The following is a 26,688-nucleotide window of genomic DNA, read 5'->3' on the forward strand; positions in this document are numbered from 1 at the left end:
GAAAAACTTTCGGATGGTACTTATTATTGGTAGGTATACCCATAGTTACCATGTGTACTTAATGATATGTATTATGTATATAACGTATATATGCAAACAAACCAGTTGGACGAATTTCACATCTCCGAATGTTTTTTTTTTTTAAATCCCGCATTGCCTACGGTTCTATTCTTTTCTTTGCATTTTTGAATTCTATATACTTGGCGCGTTCGGCAGATGTCTTGAAAAGACACTAACCGTGATCGTGCTGGTCGGTTCTCCAGCTAAGAACCGAAATATAATTGGTGAAGCCACAGTTTATGATGCACTCATTTCAAGGCTGTGAATAAGTCTGTGTGTGTGTGTGGTGGGGAGATGGAGCTGGGCAGTATTACAATGAATTCAATTGCCCGGTGTGTCGATTTTTTTAGAGCAACAAAAATATATTTTCTTAATTTAAAACGAATTTTGAATGGAAAATATGATAAGACTTTTAATAAATGTCATTCGTGTTAATGTATGATGATCTACAAGAAAATAAAGTTTCCCAAGAGGAAATCACGAGAAAACTGACCATTTGTTTGTTAAAAAGTAAAGGGAAGACGAAACAACTATAAAATTGGCGCTGCGAACTCTTTTTAACGATGTTTTTGCAAATCATATAACACAACCCTATATAGACAAGCCGTCAAAAGGGAAGAGTTGTAGGACCTGGAGTAGGTATAGGACTATTTTAGGGGCCCATCGAAATGAATTCATAATTTTGAAATTTTGATATTTTATGTTAAATAATATTTTACAATATAAATGTATATTTTAATATATTAAGTAGATATCGTTAACGGGATACTTATTATTTTGCTTATAAACGATTATATTTTATTAAAAATCTTGTATAAGGCTGCAAAATCACTTGAACTCAAAATTTAATGTGGGGGGATGTTTATATAGATACAGTATATATGCGTATACATATATTATTGAAAATTTCAATTTGAAACTGTGCAAACGTAATTCCTTTAGGGATACCAAAGGTATACGTACAAATGTACAATGTACATTATGTATGTAATGTATGTTATACCCGTAGATATATACAATTACGTCTATTGTTTCAATAAAAAAAAGGAAGGTACATGTTATACCTAATGGTTTTTATATTTTTTTGTGGATATAATATACCTACGTGCAAATGTGTTTATTCGTGGTGGAGAAAACGACATCACACATTGGAATTTGTCTGGTCGTATGTATATATAGATATACATTTATACATATATACACACATTTAATATTTACTTATTTACTGTGTTATTTCGTTATTTCCACGATCAATTGCCCGCGCGTACGACAATAATGGCATTGCGGGATGACCCGTCGACGGATTCTTGTTTTTTTTTTTTTTTAATTGTATTTACTTGACGCGCCTGGCCGCCGCCGGAAAGTATATTGTTTGAAGGTTAACGAATGACCCGCCAAAAAGAATGTGAAAGGACAACTATATTTTATACGCGAGAAATAAAAAAATATTAATATCACCGGTTCTATATAATATGTTTATACTATGTTACTATGCACCGTTTGCCTTATCTGCTGTGTTTTATTTAGATATATGATTATTTATGCATTTACATGAATATCGTTATAGTAGAAACTTCCGCTGCACCACATGTGGTCGGGGACCGTCCACGGATGAAAAAGCTTGAAATCGAAAACTATAGGTACGCGTTAGAATGTAAAACCTATTAATTATTATATATCATAATATGATCAACTCGTGTATTATCGCATATCTATATACATATATGTCACTTATATGTTTAAAATATTATCACACATATACATATTAGTTTTTTCTTCCTCGGAGACGATACTCGTTACTAGATCGCGAAGTTAGGTTAGAAGTACGCGTGAACTGTATACCATATGCGTATAGATAGTTACCTATAATATTCATAATAGGTATATTATATCTATGTATACGAGAAAATGTATAATATGTATAGTGACCCGGTGTGTAACGTTTTCCCTATATTCCTATATGTATAGCTTATTTCGGATTACAAAAACAATAAGAAAAAAATCCAAACCAAAAAGGACAAAGTATACGACTTTCACGAGACCGCGGTAAAATAAGTATATGTATATGTAGTATATTTGAAGAAAATAATATGTTCGATTGATATGTCACACACACACAACAGCTGTTGCTGTTGCTTGAAGTATAATATAGTAACGCGCGCATTTTCATATCACGGAATATTAATAATTCAACAGTTTACACACAAAGGTATACCTACGGTTAAACTTTCTCTATAGGGACCATAAGAATTGGTCTTGCACACATTTTCAATTGTGTATTGGCATGTGGCACGGTCTCAGTCTTCTATAATGATGACGTTTGGCGTAGTTTATATATATATAATATATATATGCTAATAATAATAATAATACAGTAAATAATAGGTAGTAATTTAAGAACTGTACATGATAATATGCAGTATATGCATATACATATATAATATGATGTATAAATAAGTATAAATAGAATAATATATTCACGTATATAGCAGCCTAGTGCTATATAGGATAAAATGTTCAGCCCGTACAACAAAAATCCATATATACCTACATATATATATATAATATATATAATATATATAATATATATATATAGGTATGTTGTCGATATTCGTACTATATTTTTATAATATTATTTTTATATATACCTGTAACTGGTAAGAGTTATTGTCAGTTGAAACATAATATTTATTCGCGTTTGTTACTATATTGTAGACGATTTTTTTTCCGATGTTCTGCTGGGATTTAGGTGCGCTACAATATTTTGCGGAACCAATCTGCGTGAACGATAATAATTATTTTTCGAAGTGTAAAAAACCGCTGCCCCGCGATTACATATATTATATAGACATGTATACTGCGGAACATGATATGACTATGGACCTCGCGGCTGGTATATTCGAATCACGTGTGTACATGTATGTGGCGTGGAACCGTCTCGAATTCGTAGTCACGATATAACAAGTCGTCGCAGTCCGGTCATCACCGTCGTCGGGACGATTATTACTTCCCTAGTTTTAATAACGTGCGAGCCGGTGCATACAATAGTATATATTAATATACTGCAAGTGTGAGAGATTCGAGCGACCAATAATTCGTATTCGGAGGAACTGCGTTTTTAATGCGACGCGATATGCAAATTCATATTACTCTCTCAATCATCATCACTCCGTCTCTCTTTATCGGGCGCGTGCTCTCGCATAGATCGAGCAGAGGAATGAAAAAAAAAAAGCCGTACATAAATAATATATAATATATGATAATAGTACAAATAACGATTTCGAGATTGTCGCGCCCGCCCAGTTGACCCACTAACCGTCGTCATCGTAAATATACCAACATGCGCATGATAATATGTATGCTGCTGCAGCGCTTTTATATACGCATACGCACACGCACATCTATATAAACTCACCCGCTCGCCAATCCAAACAATGTTAACGCTTATTAGAAACTAATTTCGTATTCATAATAGTATTGTCGTATATTGTAATAATAATATTATTATGTGAACGCGCGCACGCTCTCGTCGCCGCGGCCGGTCCTGAAAGAGATTTAAACGCCCAGATCATCGTCGTCTTCGCCGTCGTCGTCGCCGAGCCGCCGCCGCCGTATTATCATTATTACACCGCTTTGTGCGCGTTGAATGCGCGTCAGTTATAATGTATACACCGCAGGTGATGTGTGCCTATGTATAAATATATTGTACCTATTCTAATTCTATGTATGTATGTATGTGTGTATATATGCATGTATGTACATGGACTGCACCCATTCCCATAGGTTTTGCTCGTCCGTCATAATGTCTGCATATAAAACAATATATATATACATTGCAACGACGGCATCGGTCACACGATGAAAGGGTCATCAGGACGCGTCTCTGTGCCGTTTCTTCGGATTTATATTTTGCAGCCGGTGTAATGTACTAATATATATATAATGTAATATAATAGTTGTGTCGACGACGACGGTGGCCGACGAGCCTATATAAACGAGATAAACGGTATGTGTATGTATATATATATATTTAATATGCGCATATATATGTGTCTGTGTGTATACGCGTATATAGGTACGGTGCGTGCATAATAATATACGTGTGTGGTATATTACTGCAACGTTTATATATATTTTATATACGCTTTAACGTGTTTGTTTCGTTATTAAATTATAAACTTTATACAAATTACAATACAATATATATATATATATATTTATAAGTATATAAGTATATTATTAAATGTGCGCGTGTGCCGAGGTTCATAAAACGCCGTATGATGTATATAGGTAGGAATAAATAAAAGGTCGGAAGTAATAAACTCTCATTGCTGCGTATATTGCCGAAACATGGCTCATCAAAATAGGCGCGTACGTATACACGAATGATTTTTTATGTGTGTATATATATATATATATATATATGCCTGAAAGTAACAGAGCCGTATATAATATTGTTACATACGATAATCGCGACTGTTGCGCGTTGATAATTCTATACATCTATTTGTTGGGCATGCAGTTTTCCTACCGACGTAAAAATTCCATCGATGGTTTCAATCCACAAAATGTTGACGTGAGAAACGGTCGCGAGTATACATTATAATTATTATTAATATTATTTTTATTATTATATACTATTATCATCACTAATGCATGTGTCAAGTGCAGTGCAGAAAATTTACTAGTGTTATGAGAAAGTGAATATTATAATATTATATTGTAGGCCGATATAATAAATTCGTCGAAACACGACGGTGAACAAAAAAAAAGGAAAAAGCAAGATGAAAAAAACCGATCATAAACAATCGTTTAGTACTATAGTGTAACTTATAGTGCACTTATACACACAATTTACGCTCAGTCTCGTGGAAATAATTCAGAGTGCTGACAATGTACATTATTATAAACTATATAATCCGTGGCAGGAATTTAATATATGCACACGATAAAGTCATTTGTTGCGATAGCACTACGAGGGTGTTATAACACCGGTCAGTCGGAGTCGGAGGCCACTTGGAGTAGGATCACGTGGGTGGCGTGCTGGAAATGGTACCTAATAATATGTAATATAGTCGACAAAAACAAAACGAAAATATTCCACCGAATTTGGGCATCGCCGCACGGGTGTGAAAATGCATTTGATTTATTTTTTTCAATTAAGCGCAGCGCATCTGTTAAACGCACTTTAGGCATTAGGTATCGTATCGTATATATATATATATATATACAATAATAATAATTATACTATTTTGTATGCATTATATAATTATTACTTATTTTAGTGACCAGGTGGCCACGATAGCCAGCGGGAGTAGTGTAGACAGTGTAGTCGTCTTATAAACGAAAACGATATTTCAGGCGTGTGAAACGCACTGACGGGACTATAATCTATAAATACATAGATAATACGTATAATGCGTATGTATACTAAACGTTTTCAAGTAATTTTTTATACTTATGTGCAATGTGCATAATTAAGGTATAGGTTGGACGATGGACGATAAAATGTAGATTTAATTTATTTAGCGTGTATATTATACTATAATTGCAGATAGATAATATTACGAAGTTGACGTGTAGTAAAAATACAATTATATATACGTAAGTAGTGTTTGAAATATTTTCCAGGCACCACCTATATAGGTACATATACGATGATAATAATATAATGATAAAATACGATTCGCATTTTTATTTTTTTACCTATTAATATTTTGTACCAGTTCAGCAGAGTTATATAATACTTTTCTCGCGCACACAACGAAACTGGCATTGAAGAAATTGTCCATAGTTTGGTTTGTTGTGTATTCTGCTACTGGTAAAATTTAGTAATGTTTATTAAAATTCACTGCAGGTACGTTTTAGACTGTACTAGCTCGTATATGTATATTTCATTATAGGTGTTACTTGCGTTGTACGATGATTAACATAATATCATTATTGTTAGTATTATTATTATATTATAATCATTACGCATTCAACTACCATTAGATTTGACCTATGGATGTCAGATAGGTGACGCGTATACAATTTAATTTTGCATACCCACTTTACTGTGTGTCATCACTTCCTTCATGTTTCTGGTACTATTCTTGTTACCCCTACCTTACACCGCCAATATTTGTATGTAACTGCATACTATATTATATATACCCATTATTATATTCTATTGTATAATATTGCACAATGTGATTGATTTGCCATTCGAACTGCAACATGATATTTTTGAAAAGAATAACACAATATACGTTCTTCGCTGAACGAATTTTCTGCAGTGAACAGTTCATATAGCTACGCAATGAAATATAGTTGAAAATTCCATCCCTCCAGCCCATAAATTGACCTTTTACACTGCAGAATTGCTTAAGTTTTAAAAACAGTTTTTTTTTTTTGGATTTTTTCTTGAGTTAAGAAGCTTAAGCTAGGTTAGGTTAGCTTGCCTAAACCATAAAATAACAGTTGTCGAAAAATATTTATTTTATAATATTGTGTTTGCTCAGCGCCGTTTTTTGTCCAATAAGTGAATGATTTATCGTAGCTTTCAAAATTAATATCTGCATATGCTTTACATACATAACCACCCCAGTGACCCACTGCACTACAATTCTTACATGTCACCGGTCAGCTTTTTATTATATTGTTTTTCAATCGACCAACACAATTATTATTGCCTCGATTCTGTTGTACACACAATATCCGTTGCAATCATGACTGTGTCGTATAGTATATTATAATATAACGTAGTAATTTTATGTTTCGTTATTAATTGCCGTGTTTTACTGAACTCAGCGCGTCGTGACTGGCGATCGGCTGCTACTGCGACTCGCGGATCAAATGTTTTTCATGTTCGTTATTTAAATTTCAAATATGATTTTCGATTTACATACATAGTTTGCATCGTGTAAATCGGCATAAGCCACACACGCACAATTTTTATGTATATATGTATACGTTTCAATTATACACGCATTCCGCGTGTAATTTATGCGCGAATATTCCATGGGGTGTTTGAAGAATTTTTCACCTTTCCCGACCCGTTATCTTTTATTATGCGTATAAAATAATATATTATATTAAAATGCGATAACCCGCACGAATAATATTAATAAATCGTTAAAGGTGAATTAAATAGTAATAAATCACGACGGGACGGTTATAATATACACCTATCTATTACATTTATAGTTATAATGTAAATAAATATGTATAGTGCTTTCGAAAAGGGGAATATTGTACTTGTCCTCACAGTAAAAAATGAGCTTATACCGTATACTCATGATTGACACGCACGTGTAAACCGTCGGTAAAGAAAACACACGAACCGTCGTCGGATCGTGAAACAAAAAACTGCATAATATAGTACCCGCTGCAGCTGCTGCAATATTATACAACATTATTATTATCGGGGCTTTGCACCCGAGTAATTTATTGGTGAAACTGGATATTATATTCGCAGTCTCGCAGATGTATAAACTAACACTGGAGTAAAAAATTAGAACAAACTTTTGGATACTCTGCAACATCGCTAATATTGGTTAAGCTGTTCAGGAAAAACTTATTTTTAAATATTATACAACATTATTATTATCGGGGCTTTGCACCCGAGTAATTTATTGGTGAAACTGGATATTATATTCGCAGTCTCGCAGATGTATAAACTAACACTGGAGTAAAAAATTAGAACAAACTTTTGGATACTCTGCAACATCGCTAATATTGGTTAAGCTGTTCAGGAAAAACTTATTTTTAAATCTACGTGTAAATCTTATAGTTAGATAACAAACTTATCAAAGGTTATGTTAGGTTTTTGAAAATTTAAGGTTAACTCGGGTGATTTGATATTTATTCGGGGTTATGTGGTTACAGGTTCGGGTTAGGATAGGTTAGAGTTGAAGGGGTGCTTTTTACGGGTTCTGATATATTCGGGCGAAATTCTGTGGTGGTATATGGTACAGCGGTTTATTTAAACAATGATATATTATAGAGCCAATAACGTTAGGAGCCGAACATAACTGTCGCAAAGAACAATATAATATCGTTAATCGAAACGTCCATGATATAAGAGTAATGAGAAAATAGATTTTGAAAACTCCTATCGTCAAATCAATAATCAAATCATAATACTAAGAATTGTAATCGGTCGAACCACAACTCCAAAGTTCCCGTTCAACCACCGCACCTTCAGTGTATATAATATTATGACTTATAATATAACCTATTAAAATAAAAGTACCTGTATTCCTACCTAATTAAATAATTACCGCACGCATACATTGTACACGTGCAACACGACTACGACCGTGTAGGTGCCTCGTCCGACCGGTGTTCGGCCGTATACCGCACAGTGATGTGGCCTACGCATTTCCGGTGCAGTTTGGCAGAAAAAAAACTCGACCGGTGTAAGCGCACTCGGCGGCAAATGCGTATTATTATTACCATATAATCATTAAAATATGTATATTCGACGAGGTCACCTCCGCCGGAGGTGCTATTATTGCAGCTATATATAAACATAATATTTATAAAATATTTATTTTCATTGATTTCATATATTTTAAACAAAAAATATATACATACTATGTAGTCGTAATATATTATAGAATATATTATGATAAAATTGAAGAACAATTAATTCATTATTGATCCGTTAAAAAAATTCCAATATCAGGTAAGTACTTCAATTGTTTGCGAAAAGTCTACCAACTACGCATGCTTATGCCTATATGGTTGAAATTTGTTGTATCTATAATAATTGTTATGAGATGTTTGTTGGTTTATATTGTAATTATACGTCTGAGGGCGTAATAAATGGGTAATGAGGGGGTCTACTGTAGTTGTACTATGACAATTAATTAGCTACTACAGTTAATTATGGCTATTTCCTATTAACTATAATCTCTAACGAGACGCATAACATTAGCGTGCAGTCAGTTGTACCTTTCTATTATTTCTTTCCAAAGTCAAGCACTGATTGTACGTATATATATTATATACAGCTGCATATTATATAAATTGGTGTAGGTATCTATGTAAAAATAATATTTATTGGCCAAAAAATAACAATTTTTCAGTAAATGATTATAATTTATAGATATATTATATTTTTGATTAAATAGTTTTCTTAAAGACTGCGTCATATTTGACTATAATATACCTACATAGTAATTAGTATTACATACCTAATTATTAATTAGTAATATAATAATAAAAACATAAATATTGCAATAAATGAATATATTATAAAGAAGTCGCTGCAAAAATGGGATAGATAAATAAAAATAGACTTATGTACATTATTACATTATTACATATGTATTAGGCTATTGGTGAGTGCCTCAGTGGTATTATTTAACAACCATCATCAAAGTTTAATAGAGTAAATAATATAACTGCAGTTATTATGTGATGATTTCTTCTCCATCGGAAGCGTATCGGTTTTCGCTCCTCCCTCCCACTCACCCTCTCGCCATCAATAATACGTGCCCCTCCCGGTCCCCTACCATGTGCGCCTAGGAGTCGCAGGATCGACTGTTGCAACATAGGCGACGGATAGATCGTGTCGATCCCGACCCACACGACATTTTCCACCGCCGTCGGATGATCGACACGTCGCGCGACGCGTGATATGTTGACGAAGGAGTTAGAAAGCTTTCGGTTGTTTCCATTCCTCTTTGCTCGCACATAATAATATCATATAGAGGTACCTCTAACGTATACAAATTCGATCCCTAAACGCGATATTATATACGACGCGTCTTGCATCGTGTGAAAGCCATCATCGATAACGCCATTCTCGTTGGTATATATACCTACAGAACCTGGTATACTATAGGTATGTACCTCTGACCATCGATACGTGCAGCGTATATATTATATTCATATATGTATAATATAATATGTAAAACGAACGTGATCGCGTCAAACTATTATAACATTTATATGTATAAAGGTACAAGTAAACATAAAATGATAATAATAATAATAATAATATGTGTAAATAGACGTGGTGTTGCCCGATCGCGCGCGGTTTCCCGATCGGCAATCGCGATTTCTCTCCCGATTTAAATTCAAATTTTTGCACATTTTTTTGCCTCGTGCCCCCTTCCCATCTCCACCCTTGCGGTTACACGCCCGCGTTTTCGTTTCGCACGTCTGTCAAACAAACACGAGTCGCCCGACACGCACTCCTGAACTCTTTTCGTAACATATTAATGCTTATATTATATATATATATATATACACACAATACACATATACGTATATTGTGATGATGGTAGGTAATAATGTAATGTTGTGTGTTGTGTTATATTCTCGCGGTGGGCGCGTATTGTAGTTATATAATTGTTATTATTTTTTCACGAATTTAATAATAATTGTGTTATTCAACTTGCCCTTCATAAAATTTACACGCACGCGGCCGACTGCTACCGGTCTGCGCCGATTGTTTTGGCAGCTGCAGCAGCACTCCCACGCCCACGGTCCTAATCGTATACATAATGTTCAATAATCGAATTAACCCACTGCTGGATTATCTTATAATATACATGTATATATATATATATATATACATATATACTCGTATATACGTGGTATGTGGTTAACTCGAGCCGTTTATTGTTTGTGTGTACCTATACATGTGTACCGTTATCGGACGACGGGTATCGTGATATTACGCCGATGTTTGATTATTATATACCTGTGTATTTATTTTGTTTCGACATGCACCTGGGAAAATGTTCGTGAAAATCGGACTGAGGTGGCATACCGGTTGGGAGGAACCGGCACGAGTTCAAACGGTGCATTAGAAAACCGGTATGTGCGGTATGAATTATAATAATAATAATAAAAAAAAGGGTTGACTTGTGAAAAAGGTTTACCGCCGCGGAGTTTTTGTGTATAGTTGTACGGTCTGCAGCCGTTTCCCATTATTACGAGTATATTACCACTTACCAGTGTACCTCGTATACAATATATGGGTACTTCGAATTCTCGGTGCCGAGAACGATATCGTTGAGCAAATAATATTATGTCTCGACCTCCAAAAATTTTTTGGTTTATTGAATTTCACATACAATTAAACGAGACGAGACCTATCATAGCAGTGAAACCCGTTCCGAATCCAATTGATCTACATTTAAGGAGATCCAATGTCAATAAACCATGGCCGGTACACACACACACACACACGCGCACATATAATAGTAATCTGTAATTTAAAAAACACAGATAACGGTACGCCGCTGCTGCGGTGGTGGTCGTTTGTTTTGTGCGTGTGTGTGCGCTCTGGCCGCATGCGCTTATTCGATCATTTAATGACGTAAACAGTTACGCGGAATAAAAATATGACTCAAAGTATAGGTATGAATGAACACACACATTACAAAACACACGAACGAACGAACCCGCGGACAACGAGCGCGTATATATCGTGATATTAATATGAACTTTTCCGATGTTGATAAGTTATCAATGATAACACTCTATACACACACACACACATACACACACACACACATATATATATATATATATGTAGGCAGTAACTATAAGCTCGTGATGATAACATAACGAATCTATATTTATATAAGTTCAACGAGCTGATAAGCTTCGTTATGGACATATAGGTACCATTTGTTACGGTTCGCCAGACGTATAGACATGCCACATATTATACGTCTTTTAAGTCGTAATGAGTGTTCACCGATCAAGGTTATGATTGGCAATGTCGCGGGTGTATAATATTATAAATTATAATATTATGTATCTCATAATATATAGTATATAAATATGTATATGGAGTTATATCGTTTGACCCCTCAACGATATCATGAAAACGCAAAGCCGTAGCCAACACAATATTTATTTTCATTTATTTATTTTTTAAGGGGAGGGTATATAGTATAAATATACTATCAATTAAAAATATTTAAATTTCAAATATTTACCCCCCCCCCAGCATTGGCTACGGACTTGTCAAAACGTGCCGATTAAATTTTACCCATCTCCGTTTACGTCACTTTTTAGGTACTATGTAAATAAACACACATTGGTACAATCGAGTGCCCTTTTCTATGTACATATTATTATAATATTATAATATTATGTACAAATAACATATAATAATTCAATATTATATAATCATAACATGGACTATATGGTAATTATATTATATACTTATAAAATCATAAGCCATCATTGTTTGCATAATAATATATTACCCGTATATGCAGTATTGATCTTATCGAAATCACATTGTCGTCGGTCTCGAAAATTGAACACACACGCACATACATTATTATATTATTATAACGCTCGTGTGACGGTTTCTTGTTTTTTTAATGAAAACACTTGTTTACTGACATGATGAGCACTGTAACAGCCAAACCGTGGGATCGTTATTTGTGCATAGTCCGTACTTTTCAATAATCATAATGAAACATAATTTCTCATATTTATTGGTTATAGAGTTTTCTTACTATGTTGAATAAAATACGATCTCTTCCGACCCTTTCTTAAATCACATGACGTAGTATTATTCACACATACAACGATTATCATTGTAAAATACTCATTATTTCAAAAATTATTTCATTTTAATAATAATAATTGGTATATTATTTCCTATAACTTAAAGTCGTTGTAAAAAAAGGAAAAAAACAATATGTTTGAAGAAAATTATATTTCTTGTTATTTGTTATCGCTATCAATATTAAAAACAATTAAAAATTATTTTAATGACAACATAAATTTATAATTTCTTATTCCAACTTCCAATGCAAATAAATATTTTTCGGTGTCATCAAAGTTTGTACAAGTAGTTTTAATATTAGTTGTAATATCGTATAAGTTATAAATATATTAATATTTAAATATTAGTCAAAAATTCGATTTTTATGTATTAAATTTTTCAAAAAAATATAGTCTGCTTCAGGTTATTAAAAATTTAAAAACTTTAAAAAAAGATAACGATAGTAATAAAAGCGAAAAATTTTATTTTTATTTCAAAGTTTAATGTAATGATTTATTATATAATCGTGTAAAAAATATCTTAAGTAACTTTAAAAGTTTTTTTTCTTTTTTCTAAATAATGTGTGTCCTATGTTATTATCATAGTCGATGGAAAAACTGTAATAGATAACGAACGAAAGAGTGAAATAAAATGATAGAGAAAGAGAGTGGTACAGCAGACAGAGAGACAGACAAAAACTGATAAACCTTATAATATCGATATGCGGTTGTAAAGTATGATTGTGTCGGAATAATCCTATCGCGGAAAACAGTCTTTCGCCTGCTGCGCAAATATCGTTATGTATATGATCGACGTTCGTTATTGTGCCTCGTTTTATTGATGTAATATAAATTGTATCCGACCAGAGCGTCTGCAGTGCGGTAAGTGCTTAACTCTTTCGAGCCGATGTGCTAGTTAGGTATAATACTATATATTTATATTATCGTAATATATTACATTTTTATAATACCTCATTGCACACTGACACCTCAAGAGAGCAGTCCATGACTGGTCGACTACGTGTATGTACGCAATATAATATATTATATTGATATTCTCATTATAAATGTGCATATCATATTATTATACTGATGCTGACACTGCAAAGTCGATGACCAGTGGCGATTCAGATTTCGGACATAAAATGGGTGAACGCGTTGAAAAAATAAAAATTCGTATAGGTATAATAATATATTATAATATAGTTTCTACCTAGGCAGGAATTAACTTGTTGTCCTATATATTTTCATAATAATTTATAATTCTCAATCAATCCAACATACTATATATATAATATCCATTTTCATTAGGATTTATGAATGAAATATTAATATTTTATTTATCAATGTTGAGGGATAGGGATACCTATATATAAACAAAAATATGGCTCGTGATTTTCGACCACCCCATGGTCATCACTCCACGGTGGTCGAATTTAATATTATTTTAATAACGAATGGTACTTTTTCGCAGTTTTTCTAACGTCAATATATATATATATATATATATATATATATATAATGTGTGTGTGTATTGTATATATATTTTATAATTTATGAACGTTTTCGCGTTCACAATTATTATATGTGACGACAATGCGATTATCGTAGACCGGAGAAATTATTCGAGTAATAAAAAACGAAATCTGCAAGTCCGCAGCATACAGACAACTGATAACCTATAACCGTTGTAACCTAACCTGTATACCTACAAACGATCGCGCCGATGATAACGATGCGAAAATCCTTATCATTTATGGTCATCTCATGCTGATCCACAGTTAGGGCCCTAAGAACCCTGCAGGACAATTGTTTTCGGTCACCTTCGTCGTCGACACTACATTAATGATGAAAATATAATAATATGATTGTATATACCTATACTTATCTAATAATATATTATGTTATTCGCTGGCGCCGCCTGGACGCTCACACGCACAATGAATATCTACTCTGAAGATCGGCTTTTATTTTATAACAATATAATATTAAATATATATATGTATATGTTAGCGGCAACGTGTATAATATATTTAATGTATAAAATGCCTAGGAATTCTATATAATACCTGGTGGTTTTTAAAAAAGTGTATAATAAATTTTTTTACACACATTTCTTAAATATTCTGTATAATAACTATAGGCATTTCATAAAATGACAAACAACAAATTGGTAATCTGTAGAATAGCGAAATAATCCAAAAAAATAAATTTCCTTCTATAATAATAAAGACAATTATTAATTTTATTAGCTCACAAAAAAATATTTATAACAAAGTAGGTATCAATTTAATATTACAGAATATAATGCATAAAAATGAAAAAAAAAGATAATTTGTAAATTGTATGGATAGTGTACTAACATGCAGTTATTAATTATTATTACTATTATATTATTCTATAAAATACAAAAATCTATGTAGAACGTAGGTATACTTATTCGGAATAAATACAACATACTTTTTTAAATTTATTTCAAACTTCGTTAAGACAAAAGACAAAATAAATGTTAATAATAGGATTCTATTATTACAAAAAAAAAAAATATATATATAGGTATTTCATATGTTTAAGTTAATAAAAATTGGTTAAATGTATTTATTGCAACACTGTAAATTAGGATGACATTTTGAATTGCAATGAATTTTATTTTTTAAACACTTACATCTGTTATTTTGACATCGTGTTGAACATGAACATTTAATAAAGCCTTGTCCAGATCCAGTTGCTTCTTAGGTGGCAATAGATCGTAAACCCAATTCTTTTTCGTGGTTTACTTCCTCTAAAGCAACAAAATTTTGTTGACAGACTGTAAATTGGGATCTAGCATAAAGTTGTTTCAGAGCACCTAATGTAAACAAGTACTTCTAATTCTACTTCATTAAATTTATCGATATTACAGATTACTAATGGATTTATATTAGGTGAAGGTACATTGTCAAATATCAATAAGTACCTACTGATAATATGGATTTAATATATTACCTATACATTGTTTGGCATTTCATATAATTTTAATACGAGGTATCCATTTTGAAAATCTTTACTCGTTGATTATAAATTATAATATTATATAGGTACATTAATTTAATATATTATTATACGTTCGAACGTCTAAAAACTGCAGTAAAAACGTCCCGTAAACATTATCGTCGACCAGACTCTTATTGTTGATAAAGTGTAATCGTTTTACGAATGTTATGGTATGCGTTTGCTTTCGAATAATTGACGACGATTAATGGTTCATCGTGAAGCTATACAGACACTATAATACCGTCGTGCGGTCTCCGTTGCAAGTCGTAATCCTTTCGGTTTTATTAAATTTAAACTGTTTCCGTTCTCGCGCCGATAGCACACGTGGCATTTTATAATCGCTCGATAACGTATAACGTATAACTGCGACCTTTAATCCCCTCAGAACTTCACTGATTTACAGCATGTGTATACAAACACATATTTCAAATGAACAATTTACAATATTATACAGGATGATTCATTTAGCATGCTCATCCCCGTTTTTTATTTAACAATGATTTTATTCAAACTCTAATTGTTGGTGTTTATAAATAAACCTATTCAAGACCATATGATTTCTAAAATTATTGAGATTTTTTGTACTACTTAAGAAGTGTTCTGTGGTGGAACAGACTTCTATTTTTCATTTGAAATTCCACTTTTTTCACTGTGAGTTATTATTATAGATAGATAATTATTTTGTTTAAAATGTTGATATATCTTATTCAAAATTAAAACGAGTGAATGTTCATTTATTAAAATGTTTAAGCTAAAGTCTAAGGATAATAGTTTTTAAAAGTAAATTTAGAAAAATGAGATGAATTGGTTTTATACTTTTATATGTATAATATATATAAGTCCATTTTTACGAGTTGATGAATTAATACAAGCTTATTCATTATAGCTCCCATAACTTCTATATACAAAAAAATGTGGACCTTTCATATTTATTATCTTTACAGTACACAAAGTTAAATAAATCAAAAACCAAGTACTCATTCCAATTTTGATTTTGATAGTCAAATTCCATAAAATTATTCACCAAATAATTTATAGTAGAAAATAAGGAGACATTCGTTTAAAAAATAGAAAATTATATCACCACACACTATTCTTAAGTAGAGCAAAAAATCTTTAAAATTTGAAAGTATGTTTTGGACAAGTGACTATATTTATAAATTCCAAAAATCATATTTTGGAAAACTATTTTTGACGGAAAAATGGTCGAGCGTGGTTGGTGAATCATATCGTATGCCAATAATAGTTCACCTACATAAATATTATATATTATTCGCACAATATCATGCCGATGAGGTTTTTCTTCGCGCGCGTGCAAATTCCTTCCGTTATTGTTTTATCTGCTCGTAACCTACACACGTATCCGTACAATACATTGTACATTTTATTATAATATTATATTAGTGCCACCGCCGCCGCCGGACATATTACACACGCGTATGCAAATCCGAATGGTACACGGTCGGCACGTCGTCGTCGCCGTGTCCGCATAACCCAAACAACCTTTTTTCTTTCTTTTTTTACGATTCTACTTCGCCGCCAAGCGTTGCGCTATTAATGTTATTATTATTATTATTATTTAGTGTACGATACGGTGGTCAGGACGTATCAGGCGCATAATATCCATATATATATATATATATATATATACGCGTAGGGTGCGGTGAAAAATCGACAATAATAAGTATTAATAACAATAAAGCGACGGCGTCGGCGGCGTTTACTCTCGTCCGGTACGAAATACAATTTTCGTTTTGCATTTTTTCACCCGAAAAACCCTCCGCAGTTTTTGCGTCGTAAATTCCGCATCACTTGGCATCGACAATAAATTATAATAAACGTCTCTACCCTTACCCACCCACCCATCCACCCACCATCGTATTATTATACCCAATCTGCCCTGCACAGCGCAGCGGTATACTCGCTTTGTTTTAGACTGTCGAACGAATTAATAACAACTGTGTATATCACAATGTTATATTATTATTATTACTACTATTTACTACCTACTATACTGTTTTCGGTTTTCCGGCGACTTTAATTCGTGTTGCCGGGAAGCCCCTAGCCGTGCCACCATCCGTGTTCGTTGAACTGTTAAATTGGTCGATTGTTATTGCTTCCTGTAGGGGTGGTGTGCGGCGTTTGTGATGTGCTATAGTGGATTTTTTAAAATATTTTTTATGTTTACTCGCACCGACCAAAGAGTCGTATATTTTGTGTGGTCCGAAATATGTATAAGCTGCCGCACTACCGGGGACTCCGCAAGTCGACCATGAACGCTGCAGCAATATATAGGTGTCTATATCGGATTGTTGTTTTGACCGGAAAACATCGTCCTCATCGTCTGAACACGCAGGAACAGACACGGTTCTTCTGGCTTCCCCTGTCCGCTCACCCTATCAATGTGTGCGTTAATGAGTCTCGACGATTACTCGCGTTTTGTGCAGTGTCGGGAAAATTAATTCCGATAGGATCCTCTCGCAAAGTGGCGATGTCGGCGGCATAGTTTACGATCGTAATTTTGTTCGACCTACCGGTTTACATTATATTTGATCGTTTATTATCTATATAGGTACAATCCGCCGAGTACGAAACCGACTATAGGTACATATTATATTATTTTAATGATTCAATTCAACGACTAACTGTTTTTTTTTTTTTATCCACGGATCGTGGTTACGTGCGGACGTATTTATGTATACACATCATCATATTATTATATATTATTATTATATTAATTTATACGCAAGACATGTTCTAGACGTCTTACGGTTAGGACGATCCGTCAGGCTCTGCTGTCTGCAGTTTAAAAATAAATTCAGTTTTATATTTATACGCTAAGGTATACGATTCGAGTATATTATTATACGCCGCGAACGAGTGACGTATGATGCCAGCGGTACCAGCTAGCGTATACCACGGACCGGAAGAGGCTCTGCACCAGTAATATTTTATAGAGAAATTCGGGCAGCTTACACACTATTGCTATGGTTTATACTGCGGTAACGTCGAACTCTGATAATGTTTTTTCATTCATCGATCCATCGTCGATTTAAGATTTTTTTTTTCTCGTTTTGAACTATTCGTGTCATTTAACGATCGCGGGTATAATAAACGTAAAAAAAAACATTCGATTCAGTATAATATTATACTAATAATGTATATACGATGAAAGGTAAACAGACACGCAATCAAAGTAATTATGTAAACCAAAATTACTGTTTAACGTATACAATATATAATATTGTATGAAATATGAATGTTGAATTTTTACTCGTACGTGTAAAATAAAAGGTGAAAATCTAAAATTTGCTATTTACAGCAAATTATCAACAATCGACTATACAGTAATAATAATAATTTTCTTTTTTCGACAGTGTTATGATAAATAAACGTTCGGGGCTCGTAAAAACTACGTAGTATTACTCCGGAAATGAAAATCACTCCGCGGTATTAGGTACTATTAAAGTATTATAGTGTAACTTATCATAATATTATTGGTACTATACCTATATCGTGTTTGTGGGTTTGAGAAGAAGACATGTGTTGCGCGCCGCGATTATAATAATATAGCAGCTCGAAAAGTATGCAGTGTCATCCTTGGAGGTGGTGGTGATGGCGATGGAGGGAGCTTCAGTATGAATATATTATAATATAAAATAATCAACGAGGTCGATGTTTCCGATGCGGCGTATTGTTTTTAAGTATCGTGTGTTTACGTTCACGACCCACATGATGCCACTTCAATGTAAATATTGACCTTTTTCGCGCACGTGTGTCGCACGGGGGTCCATCGTCATCGTTGTAGATCGAACTCCAAAGAAAGCCTAAAAATAAATTACTTCCACGGGGCACCGCCATTTTGCGTTCACGTTTGGTCGGTTCGGGTTTATTTTAATACGTTCGCTACCGTTATCCCCGATAGATGCTACTTGATGTACATCAGCAGCAAAAGTCTACATAATTTCACGACGGTATGAATATAATTTACTGACGCCGATCCGTCCCATACCTTTTATATTATGTAATGTTTGTGGTGACTGTTTTTAGTGAAAAACCTGAAACTTTTCACACACTCGCACACATTAGATTACAACACATTTTACCGAGACTGAACTCCGTAGAACTACAATAAAGTTAGACCCAGAACGTAAAGTACATACAATTATTTGTAAGTGTTATTATTAGTAAAACAATAAGGCTCAATTATAACTAAAATAAAATCCTATATGTATTTAATAATTTAAATATATTTAATATATCTTTCTATCTACCCCCGGAAACGGTAATTTGGATATCTGATGTTGTTTAACTATAGTTTGTGCTATTAGTTATCCACATAGAATATGGATTTAAGTTAGTGAGATTTGATATCATTCTAAAGCGTGAAAATGTACATACTATAATATGAAATTTCATGTCATTTTTGTGTCCTTCTCTAATTGAGTTTGTTTTTATTTGCGTTGTTGCAGTGTTGCGACGTTTGGGCAGGGTGGCCACTCAGCCACGGTCGACGTGGCGTGCTGACTCATCTGGTGGCGCCAATCGGTTGCTGCTCAGGCGGCGCACCGCCGTCTGACGCGTACCTGTCACTGGACGTGGCCAGTGCCGGACTGACGGTGAACTGGGTGGGCTCAGGTGCCCGGCTCCGGAGCCGACTGTCCACCGATAACGCGGCTATGCTGGCCGGTGACCTGCAACAGCTGAGCGCCACGCTCAAACACTTGGTGGCAGTGGTCGACAGGTCGGTTCACAGGGTGCCACTGGACCGGATACCGTACCCTTGCTACGGATGTCAAGACCGGACGTGCCAGTCGCCGACACGACTACCACATCAGACATTTGCCACTGACAACGACGATCGCACAAAAGTCGCCGTACAACAGCAGCAGCAAAACAATGGCAGCAGCGTGTACGATGACGCCGACAACTCTATACCACACATCGACTCCGACCCCGAGGACTCAACGACCCAAGACAGATCCAGTCCGGCGGTCGACAATGACGGTGAGTTTTAGATGACAGTTTTTATTTTTATTTTTTGAAGTTTTAGAGTCATTTGGATTAAAAATAAAAATTTATTACGACGCTTAATGAAATATTTTGAGCTTCTAACTTATAATATTATCTAAACTGCAGACGACTGTATATTGTTTTCCGTATGGTCACGTTACCTATAATATGTCACTAAGAGTTTTTTTTTTAGATATATTATTTTAGACAAAACACAAACATCTCTGATAGGAGTTTTGCTGGGTTTGTTTAGGCGCACTTATATCCAACAATTTTTGGGTTTTTTTTCAGGGTTGAGTTGTTTTCTATGGACCACTCCGATAACAATATCAATGTGAGGTACGAACTATTTGAATTCTATTGTCTCCCCCAATTTTTGCTAACTACCCGTTTATCTAGCTTCACGCTTAAACATTGTAATTATTGTCACGTACTTATCACCCGCAGACAGAGATAAGCGGTCGAGATTTCAGTTCGTCCATAATATCGGATACACAATATTACGTAGGTATACATATTATGTATATACATATATATGTCATTGTGGCGTTCGTCTTGCCGTCATTAATACGAATTAATTTCGTTATTTTCCTACAATTTTTAGAATTTTTAGACAACCAATAATTCTCAATTTCTCGTGCGATGTGATGGTTATACACAATACCAGCCTAAACGTCCCGACTTATATCTATGGACGGTGTATACAAAATAACAATTATTGTAATATTGTCCCTGCCGAGTATTATATCGTGCGTGTGACTAATTACGAAATGGTCTGGGAGACTCGACGACGACTATGACGATTGTCACGACGAGTACAACGCACGTCATCTATTATATTATTATATAATATTATTCGGCTTTGCTATGCGGAGAAGACGACGACGACGACGGTCGTCGACACGGGCCACTAACACATACGAAGGTATACCTATACATCACACGTATCGTGCGTCATACTAAAAGATTCGATTATAATACATAATATGGCGGCCTGGGTTTTAGACATTTCATAAATACGTTATTGTTTGATATTGTTGGTAGGTATAGACAAGAATATAATATATAAACATTGTAAATCAGGATTCTTCATCTGCATTCTGCAGGCATGTCCAGCTCCCTTTGCTTTATTAGCATGTAACGGCTTAAAATCTTAGGGACTTGTTAAGTACACATACACCTACTTAATGACCATATTTTGGAATACTTGAGTAGTTTTGTCGTTTTGTGCCATAAAAAGAGCGTGCTGTGACCATATACGATTTTGATTTTTGAACGAAAACCTGCTATTACTTTTTTGGTTTATCTTAATCAAAATTCAAAAGAGTAGTTTTCAAGCTATATTAAACATTATGTATAGGTACTAAGATAATATAGTTTTATGATAATAGATTTGGAAAATATAGGTGTTATGATGATTTGAAAATGATATAGTTATTATTATTCCATGATCAATTCGTACAAATTGTCTCAATATAATTAATACTATATTATTCAATATTAGGTACATCTAATTTATATTTTTGTTAATATAATTTTTCGGGAGTATTTTCTTTTGTATATAAACTCAAGTCATACATTTCTGGATTCAACTTTGATTTAGATAACATACCAACTGTCAACCACCTATCTACTAGTTAATTTAAAGTAAAAAATATCTAGTTTGAATAACTATTTAAAAATTGCAAAATCCTATATCGAACAACTGTATTATAAGACAAAACAAGGGTGAGTGGGCACAGTTGCTGGTGAATCACCCTGTTATTTGTTATAATAGTGTTATAACTTACAAGTGTGGGCTAAGGAGTGGCTGAGAACACGCACATGACACATACATTTCAAACGGATTGTCGGCGATGGTGACCGTGATTGCCGTTTCACTTTTCGTTGATTATGGATTTTTGTGTGTGCGTGTTTGTTATATGTTTTGGGTATGGTTCACTCCACAACATTATACATATAAGATAAGACTCTGGTGTTCACGTGGTTATAACTTCAATCACCAACTGCAGTATCCTTATCATAACCACAACCTATTTTACCATAAAATAAATTGGCGATATATTTGTTTTAATATTATATCTTTATATATACGTAGTTACATTCCTACAGCATAATAATAATACTGAATAATTTATCCATACCATCAGATTTGAGTATTCTCCTAGGTTGTTCATTAAACGCAGTATCTATATACGAGATGAGCTTAGGTATATCGTTTGTCACATTTACATGATACATATATAAAATGTGAGCGAATTCACTTTTACTTACGTATTGGCGGCACTCATTGTACGCCTATATATAAACGTATGCCGACCATATATATAATAATATGGTCGTTTGGCTACAGACTATATGCAGTCTAATCGGCAGGGGAAAGTTTTTAAGGTACTTCTCGACACATTAGGCATTTTCACATTTCAAACACTATCATTCCGACTCTGAAGTCTTTACGCATACGCGCATATTCTATATATTATGAAAACAACGAAATCGAAACGACGCGCGACGGGGAAAATCTGTTCCAGTAAATCACAGAATTATATAGTTGAGACTTGAGACGTACTATCCGGGATCGCTCGCATGCTGTAGCAATTTGTGTCGTTTTGTTCGAGGGTTCTATTATTTATGTTATTATATTGTAATATTTTTATTATTATGCATTATGGATATTGACCCATGGCACTGTGCAGCACAGGTTTGTTGCCACGGTTGATTATTTGAAAATTGAAAATATAATAAGTATACACATAAATTGTTTAGTTTGTGTGTGGTACGATAATGAGATGTGTGCGTGTGTCAAACGGTTATGGTTTCAAAAAAGGTTTTGTACATCTAAGACCCAGACGAGAATGCATGTTCGTTATACCATGCAATGATTAAATTTTAAATAATATAAAACCCGTTGTATATTATACATTATACACACTGCTGTTTCTTCCCACTGCAGACGCTTGCTCCCACTCGTTTTAATCGAACTATCAGTCAGAAAACCAAATATTTTATGAGACTGCGTATGGTATTTCAATAGTAATGCTTCAATGGAATTTGTTTTAATAAATTCCCTGTCACATATTACTTGTTCCCACGCCAAAAAAAAAAAAAAAAAAAAAAATGATTCTATCAAATAATATAATTCTGTCTTGTAAATAAATTTATTGTGAATTATCCAATTTATAATATTCGGTCAACAAGTGTGTGTGTTAGCATTTCATAATCTTAATTTTCGATTAAAAAAAATTAAATATTTGTCCTTGATGACGTTACATTTACGATGAAATGATAGGCTGATTATGCCAACGACAGTGCAGCTGTTGTGTGTGCACGAGTACACGACAAATGATTAGAGTTTATAATTCGTATAAAATAAACACATAATAATAATCAAAAATATACTCGACATAATTATACCATATTATATAATCGTATAATACAAACTTAAAATATTCACATTTCATACTATAGCTGTCGCCTCGATTAACTTAACCTCATTAATATGGTTTTAGCCAAGGCAATATAGTTTTCCAAAGCTTTTAAAATATTTGGTTTTTTTTTCGAGGGTCCATTGAAAAAATAATAAATAATAATATCGCCGCAGCTGTACTCGTCCGCAGACGCAGTTGTTGCCGTCGGTCGTTTGCGCTCGTTAAGCAAAAACAAAAAAACAACTATCTAAGCACGTACAAGTTTGGTTTTTTTACGTATTCTGTGACGGGGTATACCCTCATGTTGTCATATTATAAAAGATGAGAAGAGTGGTGTATATTTAAGATGAGTATAGTGTATAACGGTTGAAGTGCGTGGAAAACGGCTGTCGCGGTGGCGGTGGCGGCGGCGGTAAAAATAATAATCATAATAAATGCGCCTAAAACAACATGTTAATGAGCATAAGGGGACTTGATTGTTATTCCGGTTCGAAATTAATACAACCACCGTAGTTGTTAAACCTAAAGAAAGGAAACCGCCGCACGACGATGACGACAACGACTGCAAAGTGTGGCCGCCGCTGTCTTATATATATATATGTATATATGTATTATGTATATGCCATATTACTATTATGTGTATTGTGTATATTATTTTGTACATACGTGTTTTATTTTACTCATATCGCGAGCGAACGGAAAACGGCCGGCAAAACAAGTTCATTGACTATATAATGTACACACGGCCAAGTTCATGTGCAGTCGTCGTCGACGACATATCTGTCATCGCGCTCGCGGTTCGCCCGTTAATAAAAAAGACGGAAATCTTTGACTGCAGCGCAGTAGTACGAGATCGTGTGTGGCTGTATGTAGCTGATAATGTATTATGTATTATAATCATATGGTTATAAATTATTATAATGCACTCAACTCTATAACTATATGCAATCATTGATGATGACAAACAGCAATATATTAGTATATTACAACAAAATATATATAGCAACTGGTTAGGTGAAATACGTTCTCGAGAGTTTTCAACCAAGTGGGAGAAAAAAATGTTTTTTTTTTGTTTTTAAAAAATGCAGTTGGTATTTATCTAGGTAAAATTGTTATCTTCATGACTATATGTATATTTAATTTAGGAACATAAAATTAAAAGCCGGTGTCGGAGTAGAAAAAATAATAATAAATAATATTGATTTTACATTCATTATTTTTTAATGGGGCTTTATCGTATACGAGTGTATAATATATAAACCATTTTAAACCTATCCATCCGATAACCCGTTAAAAGATACGATCGAATTTGGTGTTTTCATATAATATATTATATTATATTTTTCCATTGTTTTATCTATATGAACAAAATACAATATTAATTGACTTTCAACCCTGCCCTTAAGATAATATTCTGTAGATTCCAAGACAAAACTGCTTTACGACTGCAGGCTTTCGATTAGAAAAGCAATAGTTTTGAAAAGACAACCAGCCAGAGTTCTGCGTGTTATGGCAGCATTATTTTCTATATAATACGATATTGCGATACGTTCCTCACATACCGATATGGTGATACCGTATAGTATATATAATAATATTATTGTTGTAATATGTGTGAAGTGATACAGTTATGATTTTTGAAGTGCGTATTTCTTGTTTGTTAACACATTTATTATATTATAGAGACAACGTTTGTCAAAGTGTTTCTTGTTGAGTATAATATAGTTATTTCTGGTCGAACGATCTGTTGTGTTCTTGACGAATAGCGAATGGCGTAGTTTTACTTTAAAAATACAGTTTATTATTATTATTTTTTCTCACCGACTCGGAAAGGCGCACTCAGCCGTGGTGCTGAGTAAAATGAAAAATGTCTCCAAAGTATTTAACTCGTATACGGTCTTACGAAAAATAATGTCCGAAGTGATTGTCATCCAATATAATTATTATAGTATTTTTGATTTTATTATATACCTATATAATATGCTTTCACGAATATCCCATTAGATTATTTTAATTGAAATTGAGTTGTATTTTTTTTTTACCCCGGTTTGAAAGTAAATATTATTTATATATATATATTAAGAATAATGAGGAGAAGACGTTTGGACCAATCGACAAAAATGTACTGATAAAATCGTACATATAGTAGTCCGTTTGGATATCGTATATGTATATGTGCCGTGTATAACGATCGGTTTTAACCTATAGTTAAAATATGTACAGTTCGCCTCGACCAGCTATTTTCAACGCAAAACACGCACACTGTCCGTATAATAATAATAATAATAATAATAATACGTGCTATTCCGCTAAAATTAACATTTTCTCTTTGCCGCCAAATAATCAAACAATTTTTTCCCCTTTTGCACCAAATAAACGATGACGCGGAGTAAATTTAATTGCATATTTGTTTAGTAAAAGTACTCGCATGTGTGTATATTATTCAAATAACGAGGCAGCAATATTATACGCGCGTAAAGAGTTTTGGATGTCAATAATTGTTTTAGGGTCAATGAACAGCATTTATGTTAAACACGTGGTCAGAAACAATTCCAATAATAAGTGTGTAAAAATTATAGAAAACAACGATGTAGTCCATAATCCATATCATTATATTATATTATATAAGTTATTTTATCAAGTG

The 26,688-nt window shown here is 33.6% G+C and overlaps 1 protein-coding gene across 1 annotated transcript in view; it reads left to right on the forward strand.

Moving 5' to 3' along the window:
* The window catches only part of LOC107173255 (puratrophin-1), a 186,078-nt gene that overhangs the window by 83,435 nt on the left and 75,955 nt on the right, over positions 1-26,688 (forward strand). Inside the window, exon 4 of the mRNA XM_089225794.1 lies at positions 20,076-20,610. Within this exon, the coding sequence (XP_089081920.1) occupies positions 20,076-20,610 (535 nt within the window). The remainder of the gene's footprint in view (positions 1-20,075; positions 20,611-26,688) is intronic.

The sequence above is a fragment of the Diuraphis noxia genome, unplaced genomic scaffold (assembly GCF_037042655.1).
Source record: "Diuraphis noxia isolate RWA-SAM2 unplaced genomic scaffold, SU_Dnox_SAM2 contig0004, whole genome shotgun sequence".
Classification (NCBI taxonomy): Eukaryota; Metazoa; Arthropoda; class Insecta; order Hemiptera; family Aphididae; genus Diuraphis; species Diuraphis noxia.